Raw genomic sequence first — 26750 nt, 5'->3', positions numbered from 1 at the left:
GGAGCGGGAGCCCGGTGGCGATCAGCAATGCGCCGGTTCTGCTCTGCGGAGCGCAGCAGAGCGGTGCGTGCGTCCCTCCACGTCCTGCGACAACGGCGGAGATGGTGCTGGACCGAGGGGACGGAGATGTAATCCTCCTGAGCAGGAAACAAGGGTGGCTGGTATCCCAGGGAGCATTCGAACGGGGACATGCCGGTGGCAGCACAGGACATGGAATTGTGGGCATACTCGATCCAAGAGAGATGGTCACTCCAAGCCGAGGGGTTGCGCGCAGCCACACAACGCAGCGCGGTTCCGAGGTCCTGATTGGCTCTCTCAGCCTGCCCATTAGTCTGCGGCTGGTACCCTGATGACAGGCTGACAGAGGCCCCCAGCGCTCGGCAGAAGGCCTTCCACACTTGGGAAACGAACTGGGGACCACGGTCGGAGACGAGGTCAGCGGGAATCCCGTGGAGGCGAACGACATGCTGCACAAGCAGCTGGGCAGTCTCTGTGGCAGTGGGGAGCTTAGGAAGCGCAATGAAGTGAACCGCCTTCGAAAATCTGTCCACAACGGTGAGTATTACAGTGTGGCCCTTAGAGGGGGGAAGACCAGTCACAAAATCCAGGCCAATGTGGGACCAGGGCCGACCAGGAACAGGGAGAGGGCGTAACAGACCAGCAGGAGGTTGATGGGAGGACTTGGCCCGAGCACACACCGTGCAGGCAAGCACGAATGCCCGGGTGTCAGCGTCCATCGCTGGCCACCAAAAGTGCCTCTTCAGGAGGGACAGGGTGCGGCCCACGCCAGGGTGACAGGCAAAGCGCGATGTGTGGCCCCACACCAGAACTTGAGAGCGAACCGAACTGGGGACAAAGAAACGGTTAGGAGGGCCGTTGCCCGGATCTGGTTCGGTGACTTGGGCCTTCCGGATGAGGGACTCTATCTCCCAGGTGACAGCAGCAACCTTGAGGCAGGAAGGAGAGAGGATAGTGTCAGGGGAGGCCGGTGTGTTCATAGTGTTAAACTGACGGGAGAGGGCGTCAGGTTTGACGTTACGGGATCCGGGACGGTAGGTGAGGGAGAAATTAAACCGCCCAAAAAACAGGGACCACCGGGCTTGGCGGGAATTCAAGCGCTTAGCTGTCTGGATGTATGACAAATTCTTGTGGTCGGTCCAAACCACGAACGGCTGTTCTGCCCCCTCAAGCCAGTGCCGCCATTCCTCCAATGCCAGTTTCACAGCCAGCAGCTCGCGGTTACCAACATCATAGTTACGTTCAGCAGGTACCAGCCGGCGAGAGAAAAAGGCGCAGGGGTGAATCTTCTCATCAGAAGCTGAGCGCTGGGACAGGACCGCCCCCACCCCCGTGTCAGACGCATCGACCTCCACGATGAACTGCCTGGAGGGGTCAGGTTGGATAAGAATGGGGGCAGACGAGAAAAGTCTTTTAAGACCAGAGAAGGCAGTCTCCGCCTCAGGCGTCCAGGCAAATGGGCGGGCAGGAGAGGTGAGACGGGTGAGAGGTGCTGCAACCCTACTGTAATCACGGATGAACCTCCGGTAGAAATTGGCAAATCCCAGGAACTGCTGCAGTTTCTTGCGGGAATCGGGAATGGGCCAGTCTGTCACTGCACTGACCTTCTCGGGACAGGTCCTCACTTGCCCGCTCTCAATGATGAACCCAAGGAAGGATACAGAGGTGACACTGAACTCACACTTCTCGGCCTTCACATATAATTTGTTCTCCAACAGCCGCTGAAGAACTTGCCTGACATGCTGGAAGTGTTCCTCCTGGTTGCGAGAGAAAATAAGGATGTCGTCTAAATAGACAAAAACTGAGCGGTTGAGAAAATCCCGGAGGACATCGTTTACCAGGTTCTGGAACACGGCAGGGGCGTTAGTGAGGCCGAAGGGCATGACCAGGTACTCAAAGTGGCCGAGGGGGGTGTTAAAAGCAGTCTTCCACTCATCGCCCTCCCGGATACGCACCAGGTGGTAGGCATTGCGTAGATCCAACTTGGAGAAGACTGTAGCACCCTGCAGCGGCTCAAATGCGGAACTGATGAGGGGCAAGGCATACTTGTTTTTGACTGTAATGTTATTGAGTCCCCTGAAATCAATACATGGACGAAGAGACTTGTCCTTCTTGGCAACAAAAAAAAATCCTGCACCAACAGGAGAAGAGGAGGGTCTCATGAGGCCAGCCGAAAGAGAATCCTTAATATACTTCTCCATGGCCTCCCTCTCAGGACGGGACAAGTTATACAGGCGACTACTGGGCAAAGGGGCGCCGGGGAGGAGATCAATGGCACAGTCATAGGGGCGATGGGGAGGCAGGGTGAGTGCACGACACTTACTAAACACCTCTCCCAGGTCATGATAGATGGGGGGGACCAAGGAGAGGTCGGGGGTTTCCTGGGGCAAGGGGACACCTCCCTCTGTTGGAAACAGGGCAGACTGTAAGCAGGTGGAGTGACAAAAAGTGCTCCAACTCACCACCTTGCCAGAAGACCAGTCAAATTGGGGATTGTGCCGCTTGAGCCAGGGGTGGCCCAGAACCAGGGGAATAAGGGGAGACCGGATGACGTGAAACTGAAGCATCTCGTGGTGATTACCAGAAACAATTAACTCCAGGGGCTTAGTACAGTGAGTAACAAGGGCCAGGTGGCGGCCATCTAAGGCATTAGCGTTTAATGGAGAGGGTAATTGTTCCAACTGAATGCCAACCTGAGACGCGAAGCCGGCGTCGATGAAGTTCTCATCCGCTCCCGAATCCACAAGGGCCGATACCGGAAAGGGATGACCGAGGGACAGCAGAGTGGCATCCAGCGGTGAGCGTGCATAGTGAGGAACGGGGACGGAGGGGGCGTGGCTCAGCAGGGCCCCGAGTCTCACTGCCGAGCCCTGTCTTTTGGTCGTGACGGACAGGTGGAGATGAGATGCCCGGGCAGCGCACAGTACAGACACACTCCGGTCTTGATCCGATGAAGCCGCTCCGCTTGGGTAAGACGAGTGCGCCCCAGCTGCATGGGCTCCTCTTCAGTGACTGCATGTGTCACGGGGGCAGAGAGAGCAGCTCTCGGGAAGTGAGGAGAATAGGAAGCAGCGAGTGCCGGGGGTACGGAACTGCCTGTCCTCTCCCTACGCCGCTCGCGTAGACGATTATCCAGCCGGATGGAAAGGGAGATCAGTTCATCGAGAGTGTTAGACTCCTCCCTAGTAGCCAGCTCATCCTTAATTGACTCGCTGAGAGCGGAAAGAAAAAGCCCACATAGTGACCTGTCGTTCCAGCCCGACCTGGCTGCATGGGTCCGGAACTCGACGGAGAACTCAGCTACACTGCGGGAGCTCTGACGAAGGGAAATAAGCCGCTTGGCGGCGTCCCCTCCCTCTACTGGATGATCAAAAACCTTCCTCATTTCGGCTACAAAAAGCTCAAAATTATCGTTGACTGGGGAATCACTGTCCCATAATGCTGAAGCCCACTCTAATGCGTTACCCTTAAGTGACCCCATAATGTAGGCGATCTTAGCCTTTTCAGTGGGATAGGTGAGGGGCTGCTGACTGAAAACTAGTGAACACTGGATCAAAAAGGCTCTGCACATACCCATGTCCCCAGCGTAGCGCTCAGGCGCAGGAATGAGAGGCTCACGAGCTCGTGGCAGGTGTGTCGGGAGAGTGGGGGCCGGCGGAGGTGAAGCTGACGGTGGAGGCGCTGTGGTAAGGGGGGCTAGTAAGTCCAATTGCGCACCCATCTGAGTGACTCGGGTAGCGAGATTCTTAACGGCTTCCATAGCTTCCCGGAGGGCTTGGCTGTGCTCAGCAACCTGAGTGCCTTGGGCGGCGAGAGCTCCGCGGATGCTGTCCATGTCCGCTGGGTCCATCTTGGCCAGATCGTTCTGTTATGATAACGATTCTGAACCCAAGAGCAGACAAGAGACGGTGTTGAATTGATGCAAGGGGGTTTATTGAGTGAGGTGGAGGAGCAGGTAGAGGACGCGGAAACCGGGGGGAGGGTGAGGCAGGCGAGCTGGAGTGCGTGATCCGGATAACTGCAGGCAGAGGGAAACAGAGTTAGGTTGTGGTCAAAGGCAACAAGAGACGAGAGTTCGGTAGCGAGGTAACAAGGTAACAAGGTAACAAGGTAAACTGGAGCCGGGTACGTATCATTACCACTGTAGAGCGAAGTACGATCTGGCACCGACAGCAGGGAATCCAAGGGTTTATGAAGGGGAGTTGATTGGAGATGACGACCAGGTGAGCATGATTGCAGATGACGGCCAGGTGTGAAGTGAGACCGACAGGGGGAGTGGCAAACCCAGGAGGAGGAAAAACACAGCAGACTGCTGTGACCACAACACACGGAGCTCAAAGACATTTGGCGACTATGCTTCATTTGAGTTTCTCCCAAAACTTGAGGGATACTCTGTGAAATACAAAAGAACAGACATAGTCTTTGACATCTACCGGCAATCAAGTTTGAAAGCAGAGACCAGGTCTAAGAGAGGACATGGAGCCAGAAGGAAAGTGACCTGCAATGGCAAAATACCAACTAACTGGCGGAATTTTCTCAGAAATGATGACAACAAAACTGAGCTGTTCCACTTCCTTGCTGACAAGGTTGCACAAACATTTTCACCAAATGTGCTTATAGTGACCAAAGAGGAGCAGGCGGTCAGCAATCAGTCCATCGACCTTGACGAAGTGAGTTCATGCACACATGAGGAAGCGGACACCAGGATCTTTGTCCATGCCAAGCATGCAGTGAACAATGGCAGCAAAAACATCATGGTCAAAGCCAACGATACAGACGTCCTTGTTATAGCAGTCAGTGCGTTGCCAGTTCTTCAAGCAGCAGGTTTACAACAGTTATGGATTGCTTTTGGTCAAGGAGTTAACATGAGGTGGATCCCTGTACATGACCTCTGTCAGTGTATAGGAAGAGAGAGGAGCAGAGGAATTCTTTTCTTCCATGCCTTTACAGGCTGTGATGTTGTTTCAGCCTTTCGTGGCAAAGGGAAGAAGACTGCTTGGCAAACATGGGGTGTATTTGATGAAGCCTGTGAAGTCTTCACCAAACTCAGCCACTATCCGCCAAGAATAGGTGACAGTGACCTGAATATTTTAGAAAGGTTTGTGGTCATGATGTATGACAAATCAAGTGAAGCAGCAGGAGTGGATGATGCCAGGTTGGACTTGTTTGCCAGGAAACAACGGTCATACGAAGCCATTCCTCCGACGAAAGCAGCATTGCTTCAGCATATAAAGCGTGCAGCCTTCCAGGCAGGCTGCATTTGGAGTCAGGCAACTGTACTTCAACCAGAACCAGAGAGTCCTTCTGAGTGGGGATGGACCAAGATAGATGACCAGTGGCAGGTCCTCTGGACAGAGCTTTCCCCAATAGCAGAGAGTTGCCAGCAGCTGACCAAATGTGGATGCAAGGGAGAATGCCAAGGACGATGCAAGTGTTACCAGTTTGGTCTTACCTGTACAGCTCTGTGCAGCTGTAGGTGTCTGGCGTGATGGCAATGAACTTTTAAACCTTTGATGTGAATTGATGTTTAGATGTCTCTGAAACAAAGTAGATCCAACCTTAAGAAAATGATACATTCTGTTAATTAAACATTCTTCATATTAAATATTTTTTTTCTGAAATAATTTTGTATTTTCTGTCCTCTTCTATGTTATTTACTTTGTCAAATCGCACCAAAATACCCTCAATCATTAAGATGTTTTACATTATGGATGTGCCCAGGGCAAATAATAGAGGATTTAATGGTAAAAGTAAAAAAATATGTCCCATGGGTACAATTCTGTGACAGAATATGTCTGTCAATAAGCAAAATTGGCGGCCATCTTGGAAAATGGCGGCCATCTTGGAAATTTAAGTGGCTAACGTTATTTATTTAATTAATGACCCCAAAGGTATACATTGACCAAATTTAGTGCTTGTATCCACTTTTGAACAATTGTTACAGTTATCTGCCCCACTATTATGATGATTATAGAATGAAAGGAACAAAAATGTCTTTATGAATATCTATATTTCACTTATCTTGTATTTTGCTACTTCATCTTTTTATGTGGATGTAAAAAGTTTAATCTTGTATCTCAACTTATTTTTAGTTTGTGATGTAAAGTTGTTAACCATCTTTAATACAAACGTGTTTTTGTCTATCTTATTGTTACTCTGTTGCACAGTGCAAATGCTGATGCGTTAAGCTACTGATGATACAAAAATGGAATAAAAACATAAATAGTGATTTATTGATTTGATCTTTTTTCTTGGAAATTTTAACTTTAACTTGTTTTATGTTTATGTCAATATTTTGATTCTATTCTGTACTCAAATGGAGCCAAACCCGAATCAAGCCTTTAACAAATATTGTCCTTCTTCCAGTTTAAATATTTCAATAGTCCATCTTCCGAATTCAATAAAAATTATATAATTTTGCAGATTGAGAGCAGTACATTAAATACAGAGTTTTATTTGGCAATAATTGGAAGTTGTTGTTGTTGACAGCAGTAATAGAGCAACAAGAGATTACAGCACAACATAAGTTCTGTAGTGCATTAGTGAATCAAGAAGCTGCTGGAAGTGGATCGTCTCCTTGTGGCTGAATGGTAGCTTACGACCACAGTGAAAGAGAAAATAAAACTGCCTATGGCTGGATGAGGAGGTGAGGCCGAAGACAGACAGGTGCAGGGAAGGACAGAGGAAGAGAGAGAGGGGTTTACCGGTGAGGAAGGGGATATGAGGTCAAACTGCCAGGACAGAGGAGGAAAATCCTGAGGAGGGCAGGAGGCATTTGTGAGGAAAGAAGAAGATGTGAAGCAGATGGGGAGGAAGAGCCGAGGAAGCAGAGAAGGGAAAGAGGCTGTGATCAAGACAGGTGAAGAACAAGAGGAGAGCGTGACCGAGGGAAGGAGATACAGAGAAATGGAAGGTGCATCAAGAGAAATGTGTTGAAATGCATTATCAATACAGACTGATATTCATGTACTATAGCCCCCAACTCTACCTGGGAACATGTGTGTGTGTGTGTGTGTGTGTGTGTCACTGCAGTAAGTCAGAGTATGTTAAGTGTGCCTGGCTGCTGCAGTGCTGCACCATTCCACATAATCTGTCACTCAGCTGGTGGCACTGACACTGTCACACACGTGCATACACACCTGGACAGACAATCGAAAGGGTTTTGTCACAGAGAGAATCTCTCTCGCAAGCATCTCTGCCATGCAGTTATATCATCTGACACACACACACACACACACACACACACACACTTAACAGCAACAACTATCACAAATGTAGGTAATGCATGCAATCTTGCACAAACAACCACAAAAGACACACACACACACCCTCACTCAGGAATGTATGCATCCATAGAGACACAACCACACACTCGAGTGTTTGAGGAAGGTCATGGTTTGGTCTGACGGCTGATGCGTGACGGTGCTGTTCAGGGAAAGAATACCTAATCAAATAAAACACACACACACACACACACACACACACACACACACACACACACACACACACACACACACACACACACACACACACACACACACACACACACACACACACACACACACACACACACACACACACACACACACACACACACACACAGGCCATTTGTGGGTTGTTTTCAGTAGTGAATCTTATTTGTTGCTTAAGTGGCAGCAGGCTTCATGTTAGAATATGTTTGTTGGATTTAGGGAAAACACACACAAAAGTAAAGCTGCTTTGATTCAAGGAACACACACCCTATGGCCAATTTTATCTAGAGGACACACGCGATGAACTTGATTTGACGTTTACACAAACACTCACAGCTGGATTAGGAAAAGGCTTGCGTAAAATGGATTAGCATGCTACTGCAACCACGGAACGCTTGGATAGCTTCTAAGGACACCGAATTTTCCTTTAGTCTTTTTTTTTTTTTGGGGGGGTGGGGAGTGTTTCTGGGTCCTTTTCCAACAGTGAAGAAGCAGGATCTTTTGTGTGTCTATGGCGCCACCTGATTATTTGTAGTGTTGTGCTATACCAGAGGAGCGGAACAACTTTTTATTAAGCATGTCTCCAAATATTTTTTAAGGTTTTTATGACAGACCACATATTGTGTTTCGAGTAACTCCTAATTCAATGTATTTCTTCTGGCGTTTATACAAAATTGTTAGCTGCTAGCTGCCATATCTACTGTGTGAATTGAAAATGGCTTTGATACACAAGTCACTACTTGTTCACACAATAGGATGGGCAATTTAGTTCCTTGAGGCTACTAAAATACAGAACAATTATTTTAAAAAGTGTTCACTAATAATCTAAAACAGCAACACGAAGCACCTAAAATATCACACAAGTTTGAATTAAAAATAGGGAAGTCAAAAAACCATGGGTTGATGTCAAAAATAGGGTGATTTTAATGGATAGAAACTTGTATAACTTACTTATCCCTATCTACTGCAGCACTGCTGATCACAGTACACAATAGGGTGGTGCAGTATTGAGTCCTTAAACCGGAAAAAAGATTGCCACTTATGGCTCTCTCGTCTCAAAGTCAATGATTTTTGACGCCAGAAATAAGGGATAAGAGATCAAATAAGACAGTAAATACCCAACTCATAAATGACTAAAGCTTCTATGTTTAAAAAAAAACCGCTGTATCTAAAAAGTGGCAAAAAAAACAACCAAACTTCATCATGTCAACATTAGCCGCCTTTAGCTTAGCAGTGTGGACGCGGGGGCCATGATGTTGTTCGTTTATAGCCTAACGTTAGCTTTGAATTTTTGCCAATTGCATGTTCGCTTTAAAAATGTGGTGTTAATATATTGGGATGATCCTGCGGAACAAAATGTGTTAGGTGTCGTAGACATTTGTTGGCCACAGATTATATTTTCTGCAATATACCAAAATCCATTTGGAATCCATTGCTTTTTATTGGCGGGAACCTTTGTGATGACAACTTCCGGTTCTGCCCACAAATATATGTCATCACTGCACAGCTCTAAGGTTTATGGATTGTCTCTTATAAACATCTCATCAGGAACTTGACACAATTCTATGACTGACAATGAATCTGATAAACCTTTTTCGAGCTCTGTGAATCCTACCAGCTCAGGGAGCACAGCTCACTCTGGGTAGATATAACTATCTCAGTAGCATATAGACTGCTGCATAACAGTGGTGAAGATGGGTTTGTGTTGATGGGTGTGTAAGGGATGGGAGGAGGAGCATGTTGGTGTGTGATTGTCTTGTATGTTTCTGTGTTTATTTGGAAAACAGGCTTGATTCTCTTTCTTCGGCTGTGCAAATTCACCTTATCGATTGCTCTTCTTGTGGCTATGCTATCGATCCTTTGAATGCTGGACCTCAGAGAGCGCCACTTTCTATGCGTGTGTGTTTGTGTGTGTCACGTTATTAGTCACAGAATGCTGCTCCTTTGGATGCCCTTCACATCATCCACTCAAACTAATCGACCTCGGATATGCTTTAGCTGCTGCTGCATCCAATCTCGGGCACCTTTGAGAGCCCAACTCAGTCCAGATGTACTGAGCACCTAGCGATAACACACTCCCCAAATCCCTGCCTGCACCGAAAGAACAGAAATCACACTCTTTTATTTCTATCTTCAACAAAGGCAGGCGCCAGTGTTTTCCATGAAGGAAAATCAGCCTCTTGTTCTCTTTGATAATTTATTCATGGGCTAAAAGAAAAAGACAACATTTGCCGGCAGTCCAACGAGACGACAGTGATTTAGTGTTTGATGTTTGCGATAGACAGAGCTAGGAAAACAGGGAGGCGGAGGGAGGGACAAATGCAGGAGAGATGGAGATGAATGGGTGAGACGAGAGTGAAGACAACTAGGGAGATGATTGTTTCTTCCCTGAAAGCACTGTGTGTTTTCTCTAGTGTATTTTGAGTACACTCTGTCCTTTTCCTCCCCTTTCCTTTGGTACTATTTTTTTTCACTTGTTTGCACTTCAACCATGACTGTGTACTGTATGTCATAAATACATTTAAGATTTGACTGGTGGTAAACATAAGAAATTATCTTTTAAAATCTTTCCCGTGAAAAAAAACAATACCAGTCAAATAAGGTATCATGATGAAATCAGCAAACCTCTCTACCTGTTAAAGGGAATCATAAGGCTCTTTCAAAAAAGTACTCTTTTTACTTATATTTATCACTTTGCATTGCCAATGGCCAAACCAATTGTAATGTAACTTACAGACGCCATATTCTGCTCATTTTCAGGTTGACATTTGTATTTTGTGTCTCTACTGTGACATGTGTCCATGCCTTAATGTTCAAAAAGCTCTTTATATTTACTGCCTGTGCTGCAACACATCTTTTCACCCTCTGTCTGAAACCATAGCCCAGTCTGCTCTGATTGACAGAAGTAAACAAAGGAGTCCAATGGAGACCTTTCAGGGAGGGGGGGGATATGTGGGAGAGAAACTCCATGTGATTTTCACCTTTGCAAACCATTTACATTCACAAACACCTTTATATAACACTACAGGAAAGGGAAAAGCCCCCCAAAATGTAAAACATACCCAACTCTCTTGATTGCCTACAACATGATAAAGGTTTTGCTATACATTGGATCTGACTATATAGTGTGTTTCCCAGTGCCATGACTCATCAGCTCCTCATAGCTTTAGGGGATAACATGAGCTGAAACTACATCCAGAGTCTTGATGCTTAATTTTAAAATAACTTTTGCCGTCTCTTAATACGCCTTCTTCCACACATTCCGCAAGTGTGTAAAGTTTAAGACATGCAGTGTACTTAAGGACCAATTGAGACACAGCACTTACAGTATATCTGCATGGAGCTGCCTTCCGTTGTTTTGTAACGTTAGATGATGAAGAAATTTGAAAACGGCAATCTTGTGTATAATGTCTCTAATGGTCCAAATAAAATATATGCATAACACAGATCGTAAGCTCATTTTTAATAAAGATATACTTTTAGTGTAATGCATAAGCTTGGTTGTAGACAATTTAAGAGAGTGATACCTTCATTCAGGGCCTACAGTTTAAGAATAACGAGGATTTTACAAAAAAATCAACATAGTATCTTTAACATTTAAACACTTAAAAAAGTTGTGCAGTCAAATAGATTCACACACACACACACACACACACACACACACACACACACACACACACACACACACACACACACACACACACACACACACACACACACACACACACACACACACACACACACACACACACACACACACACACACACACACACACACACACACACACACACACACACACACACACACACACACACACAGCTAGCCAGCCAGCCAGCCAGCCAGCCTTCAATCAGAATTGCAGTCTAATTAGCGCCTATAGGCATTGGGTAGAGAAGTGCGGAGAAGGAGACAAAGTTGAGCTTTGACAACCCCAATCAAGCTGAATACAAGGGGTTCATTTGAATACAGAGAGGAGAAACAGCAACTACTTTATATTCAAGTGTGAATTCAGGCTGAATGTGTCTCACTGTTTACAGTTACATCAGCATGTGTTTGCCATTTGTATTCACATTATCAGTTTAGCTACTCTGTATATTTAATTTCCAATCAGTTGATCACTTCTGATACAGAGATGTTTCTGTTCATCATGAATATGTTTTTATTTGATCCACATTTATTGGTCAGGATTTACGGTGGCCGACAGGTACAAACGGCCCAAAGCACTTCCATTAGGAGATTCACTGCACTTTCCAAAACGATGCAACTATAAAAATACAAACATTTTCACCAACTAGACCGGCCGTATGGTGCATCAATGTAAAGTTGAGGCCGCAGAGATGACATTATCTTCTTTCCTTTCCTAAAAATGGTATCCTATACTAAAGGAGATAACAAAGGAACCATTAAAGCTCCTTTCCTATCACCTAGAAAATTCATACAGCACTTATCATGGATGCTACCTAGGTACTTCTGGGTCATTTTACAGAGCTGAGGAAAGGTTTCCATCCATTATACAGGATTGACGTGCCCTGAAGGGACAACATTGGCTAACATCTGTCTGAGCACCTGTATATGGTAGACTAGGGAAAAACTAAACTTCTGTATGCATGATTAAAGCGAAGAAGGCATCAATTAAAAAAATCAACAGCAAGTATAGTCTTCCTAAGAGCAAAGTGCCGTCTGTTTTTCTTTTCAATATGCTGATCAGCAGGTATAGTAGTATAGTCCACTATAGGCTTAACAGAGCCTCATTAGCAATAGTGAGTAATTTAGGTCCAGTAGATCCAGGAGGCAAGAATCCAAAGTACCATCTATTTTACTTTATTTAGTTTATCTCATCAACACTAAATCATGGTGTATGGATGCAAAGACAACAGAACTAAATGAATTTGAATTATTAAGGTATGTTATCAGAACACTTACTGAATGATTCACTGAAAGCTGAATGGTGTGCATAATTTTGTATTTGTAAAGGAGTATAATTATACACCTTGACTTTTGATTGTCATTTTATAATTGAATCAATTCCCTTTGTTTTTCTTTTGAATGGAAAGATTGATCCATTACTAAAATATGTTCTGATTGATTTGCTGTCAATCAACAACCAATTGAGGAACAACTCTTTTCGCTCTAAATGCTATCTAATGGAATCCATTCAACAATGCAGGTATTCAAGGAAGAAGCAAAGCATAATTGTATGCAAAGGAACCATAGCCTTTGAGACCTAATGGCGTATTCCCACAGGAAGCACATTTCCTGTGTGGCGCGATTACATATAAAGTCAAAGCAAAGATTTTTCTGGACCTGATTTACCACACCGTGAAGCAAACACCACAAATGACGTGGCGCAAATGTAGCAAGTGACCCTGTCTTGTAAAATCAGGCAGAAATCTATGTTTTTGAGTGCATGTGTAGAAACCGTTGACTAAAGTCGCTCTTTGATTTATGTCAAATGAGGTTACTTTGTTGATGGGGAAGCTACAATGGTTGTTTAGCCTATTTTGATTGATCCAATCTGCATTCAGAAATCAAGCATCGCAGAATAATCGCTTGTCTTCAGGAGAGAACAAACAAATTGTAGTGTGGGACAGTTATTTATGAGCTGCAATCCCTCAGTTTAAGGATAAAAATGTCATCAGACTTTAGACTTTCAGAAACATTCAAATCTGTTGCCACCACAATGGATGTCACATTTATAAATATTCAGCAGCAAACATTCTCTCTGCAGCTGCCATCCAACAATATGAGAATCAGCCTCGAAATGTCCATATTGATTGTATCTTTCCTCAGACTTCCATCTGCAAAATTAATTCAGTAGCTGTTGCATCCACAGCATTTCTTATTTCATGTTAGCATTTTTATAATAGAAGAGAAAAGCCAAAGTGCTGCTTGGGTAAACCTCTCTGAGGAAAAAGGAAATGTAGTGTTGTGAAAGGAAATGAAATACTGCTGATTAAAGCTCCGATTGCTCCATCCCGCTTCTCCTCTTCAGATATGTAGAGTGTATTATCTGCATTGGAAAGATGAAAGGGGTGCAAAGCTCATGCCACGATGTTACAGTCTGTCTCGGTTTAAGGAACAAAAAGAGAGCCAGGCGCACAATAGACTGAAGGTAACGCAAGGAAGGGGCTGTGGTTGAACGGCCTCTCAGCATAGGAATGTCCCTAATGGAGTGAAATGACCTGAAATACCTAAGTGATGATTAGAGCTTTCCTAATTCTCCAGATGATAGGAAAGAAACATCAATGCTTCCTTTATTATATAATTTAGGATACACTCGACCATCCTTTTCTAAGGTAGGCCTTAGGCTTAGGAGCAGGACATAGTGTTGTAGACAAGACCACCTTAACCGAAACCAAGTCATGACCAAGAACGGAGTGTACCAAGAACAAGAAAAGACCAAGAATTTAAGAGGTAGAGACCAAGTCAAGAACAAGACCAAGGCAGAGCCAGACCAAGTCAAGAATAAGACCAAGGCAGGGCTAGACCAAATCAAGACCAAGGCAGGGCCAGACCAAGTCAAGAACAAGACCAAGGCAAGGCCTCACTGAATCAAGACAGTAACTAAACTAGTGTGAATCCATGACTACATAATACACTTACACTAAAATATAAAAGATACCTTGAAAACAGTAAATTAGTGAAATTTCTGTGGTTCGTGGAGTCAAATTGTATTATTGTTGAATTTTCCGACATCTCCAATTCAAGACTGTTTGAGTGTGTGTGAACGGGGGGGCGAGAGGTGGGTTGTATCTTGTTTGGTTTGACGCAGAGAAATAATTGGTTTATTTGCTTACTGACATAAGCAGGAGAAATGTTGAGGCATATTGTTACCTGATTTAATTTTGAAATGCTTGACAGGAAATGCTTTTATTTTGAAGTGCAAGTCTCTGTGTTTTCCAGTTATTGAAAAAGTATATGAAATGTCTAGTGCATGTTTCCACTACAACCACCTTTCCTTTTGTAAACTGCCGTGAGGGGGTAGCAGCCGTTATTGACCAGTGTCATGTTAACAAACATTGCGGAGCATAAGCAAAAGATTCTGAGTCTTGCGAGTGCTTAAAAGTCAATGAAGTAACGGTATTGGTTGGATTTGAAACAGGCCGTTTTACATCCAATCACATCCCCAGCGACAGACGTGGTCTTGAGAGAAAATCTCGAATCCTATAGCTCCGAGACCGAGACAAAATCAAGTACAAATGCAGTCGATTCCGAGACCAGACGAGGACCATTCAAAAGTCCAGTCTCGAGTACTACTACACTAGCAGGACCTTTCGAAAAATCTGTAAGTGTTTGACCAATGACAACAGAGCCGTCCAGCTAACCAATTAACATTAGAGCATGCAAACATGGCACAGAAGAAGCAGAAATGCAAATATGAACCTGAAAATGTGCAGAATACGGGCCCTTTAAGTCAAGCCTTGGTAGTGAAGTATATATTTTTTACTGTTGTCCTAGTTCATAATGCCCGCATAAACAACACGATAAGAAAGCACGGGGGGAATATCTAAATTAGCTTTTAGTAGTCCATCCATTAGGGCGGTGGTGGCGAAGTAGGGTGGTGGTGGCGAAGTCCATAGGGGGTTGGCCTGGGAACTGGAAGGTCACCAGTTCAAGTCCCCGAAAGACCAAGTGCCACCGTGGTGTCCCTGAGCAAGACACTGGTTACCTACACTGCTCCCCGGGCGCCGTACATAATGGCAGCCCACTGCTCCTAACACTAGGATGGGTCAAATGCAGAGACCGCATTTCGTTGTCCTAGTACTTGTACTCTGTGCAATGACAATAAAGTTGAATCTTCTTCCTCATCTACAGGAAATATTAGTCTTACCAGGTCAAGATCCACTGGTGCATAGCACTGTATTAAACATTTGTTATTCATGATGACATTTCCTTCACATCTGCCCTTTAACCCCATGATCCTCTTACTGAGAATTAAAAAAATAAGTTGGGAAACGACATAGGACGTGTTTTGCTTTTTACTTTCTGATTGAGCCCTGGTCAGATAGGGGTAAAGTCAATTAAGGACAAGGTGAAACGGGGAGAGTAATAAAAGAAAGGCAGAACACAGAGAGAAACACGGCTGTCAGCTTGTTTCGTGCTACACTGGAGATTAAACAGCTTTCAGTACGTCAGCAAACACTTGGACTAACAACACACACACACACACACACACACACACACACACACACACACACACACACACACACACACACACACACACACACACACACACACACACACACACACACACACACACACACACACACACACACACACACACACACACACACACACACACACACACACACACACACACACACACACACCTTGACACTGAGGTCCATCTGCTGAGCTGATAAGGAAGAATAAAAGGAGATGAATGGCACATCTTTGCCAGACACACACACACACACACACACACACACACACACACACACACACACACACACACACACACACACACACACACACACACACACACACACACACACACACACACACACACACACACACACACACACACACACACATTCTTGCAGCATGTACCAACAACACACACGTACATCAGTGAGTAAACCATCAGCTGTCTTTCTACCTTTTTACGAGCGGATATTGATAGAGTAATCTCAACAAACGGCAGGTTTTCTTACAAATAAAATCTCTGATCAGACGACACATTTTTCATACTAAACATCTTGGTTTATTCTTTTCAGGTCACATTTTTATATTGTCTTACACAAAACACTTAAGTAAAGAACATATGTAATCGATATATATATATTTGATACTCAGATTAGGTTACTAGTAATTGTAGCATAATACATTTTTAAAGAAACCTTTCAAGTTGTGGCTATATAAAGAATACCACCTATAAGTTCCCGGTAAACTAAAGTATTCTTGTCTTTTCCTTCCTCTCGTCCTTGCTGAAAACAACCAGTACCCTTGCTTGTATTATTCTATAGAGTGATGAGTACTTGCCACAGACGCATCCCACTTTGACTGATTTTGTACGATGCAAATGAAAGCTGAGAGGGAATCAATCAGCAACACACAAAACACCACAGCACAGAGAAGAGTGTGTGACAATAAATAAAGAGCCTGAAGGTAAAGGCATGTTCATTGATTGGAAATAACCATAATGGTGATTAATTTTTATGTCGTTAAGATAAATGCAACTTGTATTTTTCATGTCAATTTTTGTCTGTAGTTGAATCAAATGTATTGCATGTTCACACATTTTTTGTGCAATCCTCAAAGCATATATAGGACAGTATGTAAGGGTAAGAGGAGTAAAAGTACAAATGGGGACAGAGATATGTCACGATAGGAGTTGTGAAAGGTTAAAGAGTTCAGTTTATGAGCAGATGGAGGTAGAGTAAGGGCTGAATGCTACAGAGTACCAACCACTGTGTTCCATTTCACCCTCAGTGGGTACAGCTGCCCGTAGCCTACATTCCATTTCCCTGTAGAGCATGTGAACACACACTCCCAAACACACAGTAACACACACACGCTTCATTATTCCCTCACCGCTTTGCAGGCCATGAGAAATTCTCAATTTCCCAACCATGACCCAGAATCACACACATTCTCTCCGGCTGGCTCTCTTTTCTTCACAAATAAAAGCGGACGCGCACACACACACACACACACACACACACACACACACACACACACACACACACACTATAGATATGCATAAAGACAGGCCCCAGCCCTGGCATTCACACAGAGCCCTGCCCAACACACACACACACACACACACACACACACACACACACACACACACAGTCTGTTCATCACACACTTCCGCTGATCCCTGTTCCAGGTCATTCTGTTCCGACTGAGCTGGATTTATATTCTGGCCGAGCTCAAATCACTTATTTTGGCACAGGGTGGTAATTCGGTCTTTAGTTTATATTCCCATCAATTTCCAGATTTTATTTTGGATCACGATGTTATGCAAGTTAATGATGTGAGGGTCTGTTTTGTCTGATGCAGTGAGCCTCAACTGTCTGTCTACATTTGTTAAACATGGACATTTAGTAAAATTACCACAAGCAAAAGCTTCACTTACTCACTTATGCCCTTTTGCCACTGAAAGGAGTTCTGTTGTAGTTCCGTGCTGGTGCTAGATTGATTGCAATAGATTCCCAAGTTGAGCTAACTGGGATCCAGTTTGGGTGGACCGCGTTGGAGATCTGCTCATGTAGCTCTTATTCTTACGAAGCCAGATTGAATTGATGAACGACTTCTCCAACTTTATACCGTTCATCAGTTTGACGTGTTACATATTCGCCACTATGTTTCAGCGCCCTTTGCCGTCCGCTGGAGTGCTACCTCTGTTATGTTTCTGCATTTTTTTTGGAGTTGTTGTGTTTTTTCTGTTGTGTTTGTTCCTTTTACCCTCCTCCATACTCTGTTTCTCTTTCTCTGCAGGGCTGGTGTGTGACAGGGGCCGTGGCATGTATTGTCCCGGCTGCAGATGAGGCAGACATGTTCCCACTCCCCTTATCAACCTTCTCTTTAAGAGCCTGGTCCTCCCTACCCTACTCTGCCATAAAATTAAATGTTGTTGGACGATCCGGAGAGACTCTCTGCCCAAGCATTTTGTTTTCAAGGACCTTTTCTGCAAACCAGCCTGCTCCCTGCCTTCACCCCTTGCCTTGTCCTTGCTTCCATTATTAAACACCCTAAAACTTTACTTGTGTCCGTCTCTGCTTTGGGGTCCTAAGAAATATCCGAACATTACACCCACACTTGTATTCCACCTGCATTTGGCACGTTTGGCAGCCGCTAATGGAAAATACTGATTCACTGTCTTACTGTAGCACAAGCAACGTCCCGATGCATATTTCCCTATAAATTAATCATATTGTTCAGTTTGAATGCGCAACGGTTGGGAACATAGTGTCACAGATACAGTTTCTCTTGTGCTACATGATTGATATTAGTATTGCAACGAAGCGAGTGTGACTAATCAATAACAAGCTTTAGAGCCAACTTACTAAATAATACTTGGGATAAGAATGCATTAGATACTATATAAAACCCCAGGTCAAAGAACATTACCAAGGTGTAGGTGTGGCATATTAATTATTCACAATAAATGCTTTGATGAGAACGTGTTGCTTATGCAATGTTCTACCGGCGTCTTTTCAGTATGATCTTACTTCGGATATTATCATATGATATCTTATTAAGCCTATGTATTGACTACACCCGATAGCCCGTATTAATAAATGGATTGTCCCACTGCTCAAAACGGGCAATATAGCAAACAGTTGGGCATTAAAATGATGGTGAATAATTATCAAAGGAAACTGAGAGAAATAAAAAGTAGGCCATATATACAGTGGTATGCAAAAGTTTGGGCACCCCTCTGAGATTTCATGACAATTTGCTTTTCCTTTATAATAGAAGATCACAGCAACAACATTTGTTTTCCTACAAAGATGTAGACGTTTTAGTGTTTTCCAGACCAAAATTCTTAGGGTAGCATTACATAGTTTTATTATAATAAAATAAAATGCAAAAAATGGGATGTGCAAAAGTTTGGGCACCCTTATAAATAGCATTCATTTCAACACCTGTACGGATTTATAGCTGACAGGTTGCTGCACAAAATTGCTTTGATTAGCTCATTAGACCTTCAATTACAAAGACAGGTGGAACCAATCATGAAAAAGGCTATTTAACATAGGTAATAGCTGGCTGTGCCTGGCCTAGGTTCTTTCTTAGGGAGTGGCAAGATGGGGACCTCAAAACAACTCTCCACTGACCTGAAAGCTAAGATAATCCAACATTATAAATTAGGAGAAGGGTACAAAAAATTATCTGACAGGTTTAAACTGTCTGTCTCCACAGTCAGAAACGTAGTTGTGAAATGGAAGGCCACAGGAACAGTCCGTGTGAAGGAAAGATGTGGTAGGCCGACAAAAATAGGGGAAAGGCACAGGCGAAGGATGGTGAAAATGGTCACAGAGAAGCCACAGACCACCTCCAGAGAACTACAACAACATCTGGCTGCTGATGGTGTAGTTGTTCACCGTTCCACAATCCAGCGTACTTTGCACCAGGAAGAGCTCATTGGAAGGGTGATGTGCAAAAAGCCTTTCCTGAGTGTTAATCACAAGAAGAGTCGCATGAGGTATGCAAAAGCACATCTGGACAAGCCAGAAGCATTTTGGAACAAAATACTGTGGTCAGATGAGACCAAGATTGAGTTATTTGGTCATAACATGAACAGGTATGCATGGCGAAAAAAACACACTGCATTCAATGAAAAGAACTTGTTGCCCACTGTAAAATTTGGTGGAGGATCTATCATGTTATGGGGCTGTGTGGCTAGCACAGGTACTGGAAAACTTGTTAAAGTTGAGGGCCACATGAATTCCTTACAGTACCAGGAGATTCTTGACAAGAATGTTCTAGAGTCAGTCACAAAGTTGAAGCTACGCCGGGGTTGGATTTTTCAGCAGGACACTGATCCTAAGCACCGATCAAAATCCACCAAGGAATTCATGCAGAAGCACAGGTACAATGTTCTGGAATGGCCATCCCAGTCCCCAGACCTTAACATCATTGAAAATGTATGGATTTATTTGAAGAAGGCTGTCCATGCACGGAGGCCAAGAAACCTGACTGAACTGGAGACGTTTTGTGTGGAAGAATGGGCCAAAATACCACCTGCCAGGCTTAAGGGACTTGTCTGTGGCTACAGGAGGCGTCTACAGGCCGTTATTGCAGCAAAAGGAGGCAATACTAAATATTAATGGAATTATTTCTTAGGGGTGCCCAAATTTATGCACATGCCTATTTTTGTTTGAATGCACATAAACATGTTTCTGTTTGACCAATAAAAGTTATTTCACTACTGAGATGTTTCTGTTACCATAAGGTATAACATATGTTAAAATGAAGTTGCTGCTTCAAAAGCTCAGCAAGTGACAAACTGATGCAGTGGTTTTCCTAAGGGGTGCCCAAACTTTTGCATACCACTGTATACATCTTGTTAATGTCGCGGGATATAAATACATATGTGTGGTCGCCTCCTCGGCTCTACTGCTTCTGTATCGTCGATATTCTCTTTGCCATGAATTTCTCAGGTAAATCTCACCCCAGCTTCAGATATAACCCTCTTACCTAAAGAGCTTCGGTGGGAAAAGATATGGGTTAGGAGCAGTGTTGGGTGTAACGCATTACAAAAGTAGCGGAGTTACAGTAATGTATTACTTTTAGCTGTAACGCAGTAATATAACGCATTACTTCTGAAATTTGGGTAATATAATACCTGTTACTATTCTCAGTAACGCAGTTACAACACGTTTTAACCCGAAATGATGTGGTGTTTAGTTTCCAAGAATTCACAAACATCGCGAGGCATTCCGACACCAGAGAAATAATTGTGTGGGTAGAATAGTAACTCAGTAAGCCTGTTTACTATTGATTAAGAGGGCTGCAGAAACAGATTCACGATGCAGAGCTGCAGATTCACAATGCAGAGCTGCAGATTCACAATGCAGAGCTGCAGATTCACAATCCAGAGCTGCAGGCTCAGAGAAAAGACAAGAGAAAGACAGGAGGAGTGCAGGTAGGCCAAAGCAACAGAAGGTAACTTTCTCTGGGTCTGTTGGTTGAACCCTGAGAAGTTCAGAGACTCGTGGCAGAGTGTTGAAGATCTGCAGCCTCTGTCCTCTGTGGAATCGCCGGCTTTTAGAAAGCTTGTCAGCAAAATCCCCGTTAACACACCAATGACAAGGTGAGCTAACGTTGAATAGAGACTCGTTCATATACAGCAGGTTACAGGGCCATGCAGAGGCTCCACTAACATGCTATTAATGACAAACAGCGACGTAATGTTACCGGTATCACATATTATTTAGCCCAGTTAAACGGAGCATGAGTTTAATTTCAGCATACTGCCATAGATAGCTTTAATTAATGAGCTGCAATAAACTACATTTAAAGCATTTAAAGCCCTACTTTTGCGGTTATTTTGGTGAGAGTAACTCAAAGTAATGCAAAGTAGTGTAACGCATTACAGTTCAGAGACAGTAATAATGTAATGTAACTTATTACTTTAAAAAGACAGTAATAGGTAACATGTACTGTATTACATTTTGGAAGTAACTTGCCCAACACTGGTTAGGAGTGATTTTACAGCAGATGCAGTTCCAGTCAGGCAATGGTAGATTACATCATGGTTTTTGAAATATACAGTAGTTCACGTGTTTACGCCTCAGTGTATGAGAGGGAAATGATCCACACTTATGCATGGAGCAAAGGCAAAGCATCTGTGAACAACATGAAAGTTTATGAGGGGTTTCCCTTGAGGATTGAGTTCCTGCAGCACAGCGGTGGAGCGACTGCAGAGGCTTTCTGTTGTCACACATCATGAATTCATAACGGCACACCAAACAGGCGAGGAGAGTAGCATTCCACTATGAGCTAATTCAACGCTTCAACAGCAAAGAGTGTGATCAATGTCTACAGGCTCCAATTTGTACTTCTCTTGATGATATTCCAGGAGCACTTAATGTCTAAAACTGCATTTAAGAGCTCTTAGAGAAAACACAAGAACAAAGAAGCTACATAAATGACTGGGTGATGTGCGCATTAGCTTGTGGTCCGTGAGCTTTGTTGTCATTACCCTACCTACCCTATAAAATTGTACATTTACTCCATTTTCTAAATTACAGTTGAGTGCACTAATCTCAGGGTTGGCAGTTCGAGCCTTTCTACTCCATTTACTAAGTCCAGTCTGAGTTTAAATATTAGCCAGGTGATCAGTTTGAATGTGTCAGGAGTGCTAAAGGGAGGACACATTTTGGAGACCAAACTGAAAGTGAGCATGGCCCTGGGTGTTTTCCTTTCCTGTAATGTGTGATATGGGTTGTGTAGGCAAAAGCTTGAAATCCCAGAGGGAGTTTCTCTCTCACAAACTCCCCCCAACCTAAAATGCTTTGATTGGACTCCTTTATTTACTTATGTTACACAGTGTACGCTGTACATTTATATTAAATCATATATTCCATTCCTCACACACCCAATGTATGATATCCTGCTTTATATTGTGTGTACATTTTTATTCCGATATGTATATTTTTCCACATTTTTAAAGCTATTTTATTTCTATTGAGATGTTTACATTTTGAATTGTTCATTCTAGTCTTTTAATTTGAATGTGTACAATGACTTCTCTTTTATGCTATTATAAAAAAGTACTTCTTATCCTAAAGTTACATCACTATGTAACACTTGTGTTTCTATTGGCTAGTGCTCCGACATCTTTAAGCAGTTGACCAATCACAACAGAGCCGGCTAGCTAACCAATCAGAGCAGACTGTGCTCTGGTTTCAGACAGAGGGTGAAAATAGGTGCTGCAGCACAGGCAGTATGAGAGAAATAAAGAGCTTTTTAAACATTTAAGCATGGAGACATGTTATTTACTTTCAGGCATCTAACCAAACGGAAATATGCAAACATTCTTACACATTTCAAGGATGTGTACTTATTCCTGCAGCACTCTAAAGAATGAACATAAACATCCTGGGTGAAAGTAACAGGCTGCTCTCGTTAAACTTCTCTACTTGTTCCGAGTGCAAAAAAAAGTCAGTTGTGGCTGCGATTGATCAACATCTCTATTAAAACTAAATGAGTTTGATTGGCTGTTATCAGATTCCTTGTCGGTGTTCATCTGTCTCCAGATCTCTAGGATCTGTAGTGTTAAACCACGCTTGCTAAAACAATATTATCTTGTATGGATAAATAGGTTACTGTAATCTACTCATTGGGAACATCAAAATACCTTAATGTTATTGTGCTTGTCCGCTGAATTACCATCCTTCTCTTTTTTCTTCTCACGCTCCTTCTGCGAAGTAAGGAGAAAAAGACTGTGTAAGACCTTGGCAAATAAGCAGCAGCAGCAAAAACCAGGCTGGATATTATTTAATTATGTATTTAGGTACTTAACAGCAAGATAACCCCAGAACATCTATCACATTAACTGTTTCTCCAACTCCTGCAATACTTTCATGTACTGCTTAAGCACTCAGAAAATGGGTGTTTTCTTCATTAAATCGCAATTCAACAACTATTAGAATATTCTGAAGGAGGAAACATGGGGCCTATTGGAAGGGATTTGTTGTTCCTAATAGCAGGTTGAAAACAATTAGGTCTCTTTCTTTAATGTGATTTTAATGAACTCACAATGCAGCTTTAATGTGCAGACATTATTAGCGTAGCGACGGAGAGCTGATGGAGTGTTTTCAGGTTAATGGTGCTGTCTTGTTTTGTTTTATGTAAATGAGCGGGTGCTGCAGATGCCAGCATTAGCTAATGACTGTCAGGATGCCAAAGAGAGACGCTTTAGCTTAGCGTGTGAAGCCTACAATCTAGCCATTATAGTAACAATCACAGTCTGTTTCTCTCTGCGCCTCCACTCTCGATGCAATTAATCGACTGGCTGATTATGTGAGCGGTTATTTATGGCTATGGTTATTTTTGTTGTTAACATATTTAAAAACTCATCTATATTTACAATGCTGCAAATCAGCCTCAACATTAAAGAGTACATACTGTATTATGCAAATGTTAAGGTTCATATTTGTAATTAGGGCCCCTATGCTTTCCATGCTTTAATGTTTAAAAAGCTGTTTATTTTTCTCATACTGCTGACCTCTTTTCACCCTCTGTCTGAAACCAGAGCCCAGTCTGCTGTGATTGGTTAGCTGACCAGCTCAGTTGTGATTACTCAACCGCTTTAAGAGGTGTTGAAAATGGCACGGTTCTTTGCATCACGTACACTGTATTGGAGCGCTGGCCAATAGAAGAGCAGATGCTATATAGTGATGTCATTATGTGATAGAAACAAACAAAAGAAACCAATTGAGGTGTTACAGACGGGGGGAGTGTGTGGGAGAGAAACTCCCTCTGGAGGGAACTTAGCCATTGACGACCATTTACATGCACATACTATATAGACAAAGTATGTGGACACCCCTCTTAATCCTTTCATTCAGGTTTTGTCCCATTGCCACCGGTGAATAAAATCAAGCACCTAGCCATGCAGGTTGCCTTTGGATGTGGTACTGTAATAGGACACCACCGATGCATATACGAAAATAAAGCTTTTCTGATTCTGAGCAAATCATTTTGTGAAGTTTCTTCTCTCCTAGATATTCCACTTTCAACGGTTAGTGGTATTATTGCAAAGTGGAGACGTTTAGGAACCACAGCAACTCAGACCATGTTAAGATACAGAGCAGGGTCGACATAAACTGCAGAGTTCCAAACAAGCTCTGGCGTTAATATCAGCACCAGTACTGCAAGAGAGAGCTTCATGGCGTGGGTTTCCATGGCCGAGCAGCTGCATGCAAGCCTTATATCACCAAGCACAATGCCAAGCATTGGATGGAGTGGTGTAAAGCACGCCACCACTGGACTCTGGAGCAGTGGAAACGTGTTCTGTGCAGCGACCAATCACGCTTCTCACAAGTCTGGGTTTGGCGGATCCCAGGAGAGCGTTACCTGCCTGACTGCATTGTCCCAACTGTAAAATGTGGTGGAGGAGGGATAATGCTATGGGATGTTTTTCTGGGGTTGGCCTCAGCCCCTTAGTTCCAGTGAAGGGGATTCTTAATGCTTCATCTTACCAAGTCCTTCTGGATGATTCTATTCTTACAACTTTGTAGAAAACAGTTTGGGGAAGGCCCTTTTCTGTTACAGCATGACTGTGCCCCAGCGCACAAAGCAAGGTCCATAAACGCATGGCTGGATGAGTTTGGACTGGCCCACACAGAGCCCTGACCTCAACTGCATTGAACACCTTTGAGATGAGCTAGAACATAGATTGCGAGCTGGGACCTCTCGTCCAACATCAGTGTCTGACCTTACAAATGCTCTTCTGGATGAATGGGCATAAATTCACACATAGACACTCCAAAATATTGTAGAAAGCCTTCCCAGAAGTGCAGAAGCTGTTATAGCTTAAGGGGGGACTGACTCCATATTAATGCCTAAGAATTTGGAATGAGATGTCATAAAAGCTTTTATAGGTGGCTCAATACTTCTGTCTGTATCGTGTAATATAAAACACAGGAAACGGAAAAAACCCCAAGTATAATAGGGCCTTTTTTAAAAGCGTATACACTATTTAAAAGGGTTTATGGGAGGATAAGGAAGCAACAATTGCAACTTTTACATAAGTACATGATTAAATATACTGGCTGTTATCTTCTGGCTGCACTTCTGTTGACAGTTCAATCTGCAAGATGAAGGATAACAACAGTAAAGCTCTGGTAGGGATCAAGTCATTTAACTTTGATCTAATGAGACTTTCATTGGGCAATTTACTCCAGCATCATTAGCATGTAATTATACTTCTGAACATCACTTATAAAACACAACTAATTACAGATAGGACTAACGCAATATCACCACAAAGTATCGCAATACTACGCTGTATCGATTATTTCCCCCACCCTTAACTGTTAAGCACTATCCCAAATATTGCATGATGTAAATGAGTCAATAAAAGTATCACAGGGAAAAATATTCAAAGGCGTGGTAGTCAAACAACTGCAATGGACCACTAACGGACTGTTGAGACCTTTTACTTGGCCCCAGAAAAGTGAAAAAGCACAGGACGACAACATCACAATATATATTGCATTAGAACACAACCACAGTGCAGTATAGAGGGAAAGAGTTCACCTCCTGTCTGCTCCTGTCAGCCTGGGAGGACGGTGGGCTGGAGGCTGCAGCAGCTTCAGAGGACTTCGCCTGGAAGACAGAAATTTAGACAAGAGGGTTGGACACAGACAAGAGAAGTAGCGGGGAAGAAGAAATAAAGACGGACGGAACACAGAGGAGAGAGGGGGGAAAGAGAAGCAGAGTTAATCACACGGAAGGGAGGATTTGCTCTTCCACAGCAGAGAACTCTTCGCTTCAATGAACGCCGCAAGTCAAGGTTATGTTCAGACTCAAAGCTGTACAGAAGAAATTGTGTCAAGATAGGTCACACACTCACACTCACACACACACACACACACACACACACACACACACACACACACACACACACACACACACACACACACACACACACACACACACACACACACACACACAGATAGTGTGTAGGGAGGACCTCCATTAACCTACCGTTGACCTGAGAGACAGACTGAGAGCATGCTCGAACTCTGCGTTCTACTAACAGTAGCTGCTGGTTGTTTTTTTCCAGGGCTTTTTTT

At 43.5% G+C, this 26750-nt stretch overlaps 1 protein-coding gene across 3 annotated transcripts in view; it reads right to left on the bottom strand.

Moving 5' to 3' along the window:
• Window positions 1-26750, bottom strand: part of LOC134858657 (stromal membrane-associated protein 1-like) — a 106789-nt gene that overhangs the window by 42240 nt on the left and 37799 nt on the right. Inside the window, exons 5-6 of one of the 3 annotated variants that reach the window (XM_063874652.1) lie at window positions 26212-26280; window positions 23306-23368 (exon numbers count right to left, since the gene is read on the bottom strand). The exons of 1 other annotated variant lie outside the window; for it this stretch is intronic. In XM_063874652.1, the coding sequence (XP_063730722.1) occupies window positions 23306-23368; window positions 26212-26280 (132 nt within the window). The remainder of the gene's footprint in view (window positions 1-23305; window positions 23369-26211; window positions 26281-26750) is intronic. One more of the 3 variants, XM_063874653.1, reaches the window with a different exon arrangement.

The sequence above is a fragment of the Eleginops maclovinus genome, chromosome 22 (genome assembly GCF_036324505.1).
Source record: "Eleginops maclovinus isolate JMC-PN-2008 ecotype Puerto Natales chromosome 22, JC_Emac_rtc_rv5, whole genome shotgun sequence".
NCBI classification, from domain to species: domain Eukaryota; kingdom Metazoa; phylum Chordata; class Actinopteri; order Perciformes; family Eleginopidae; genus Eleginops; species Eleginops maclovinus.
The sequence above is the reverse complement of the archived record's forward strand: the minus strand, read 5'-3'. Positions and strand labels throughout refer to the sequence as shown.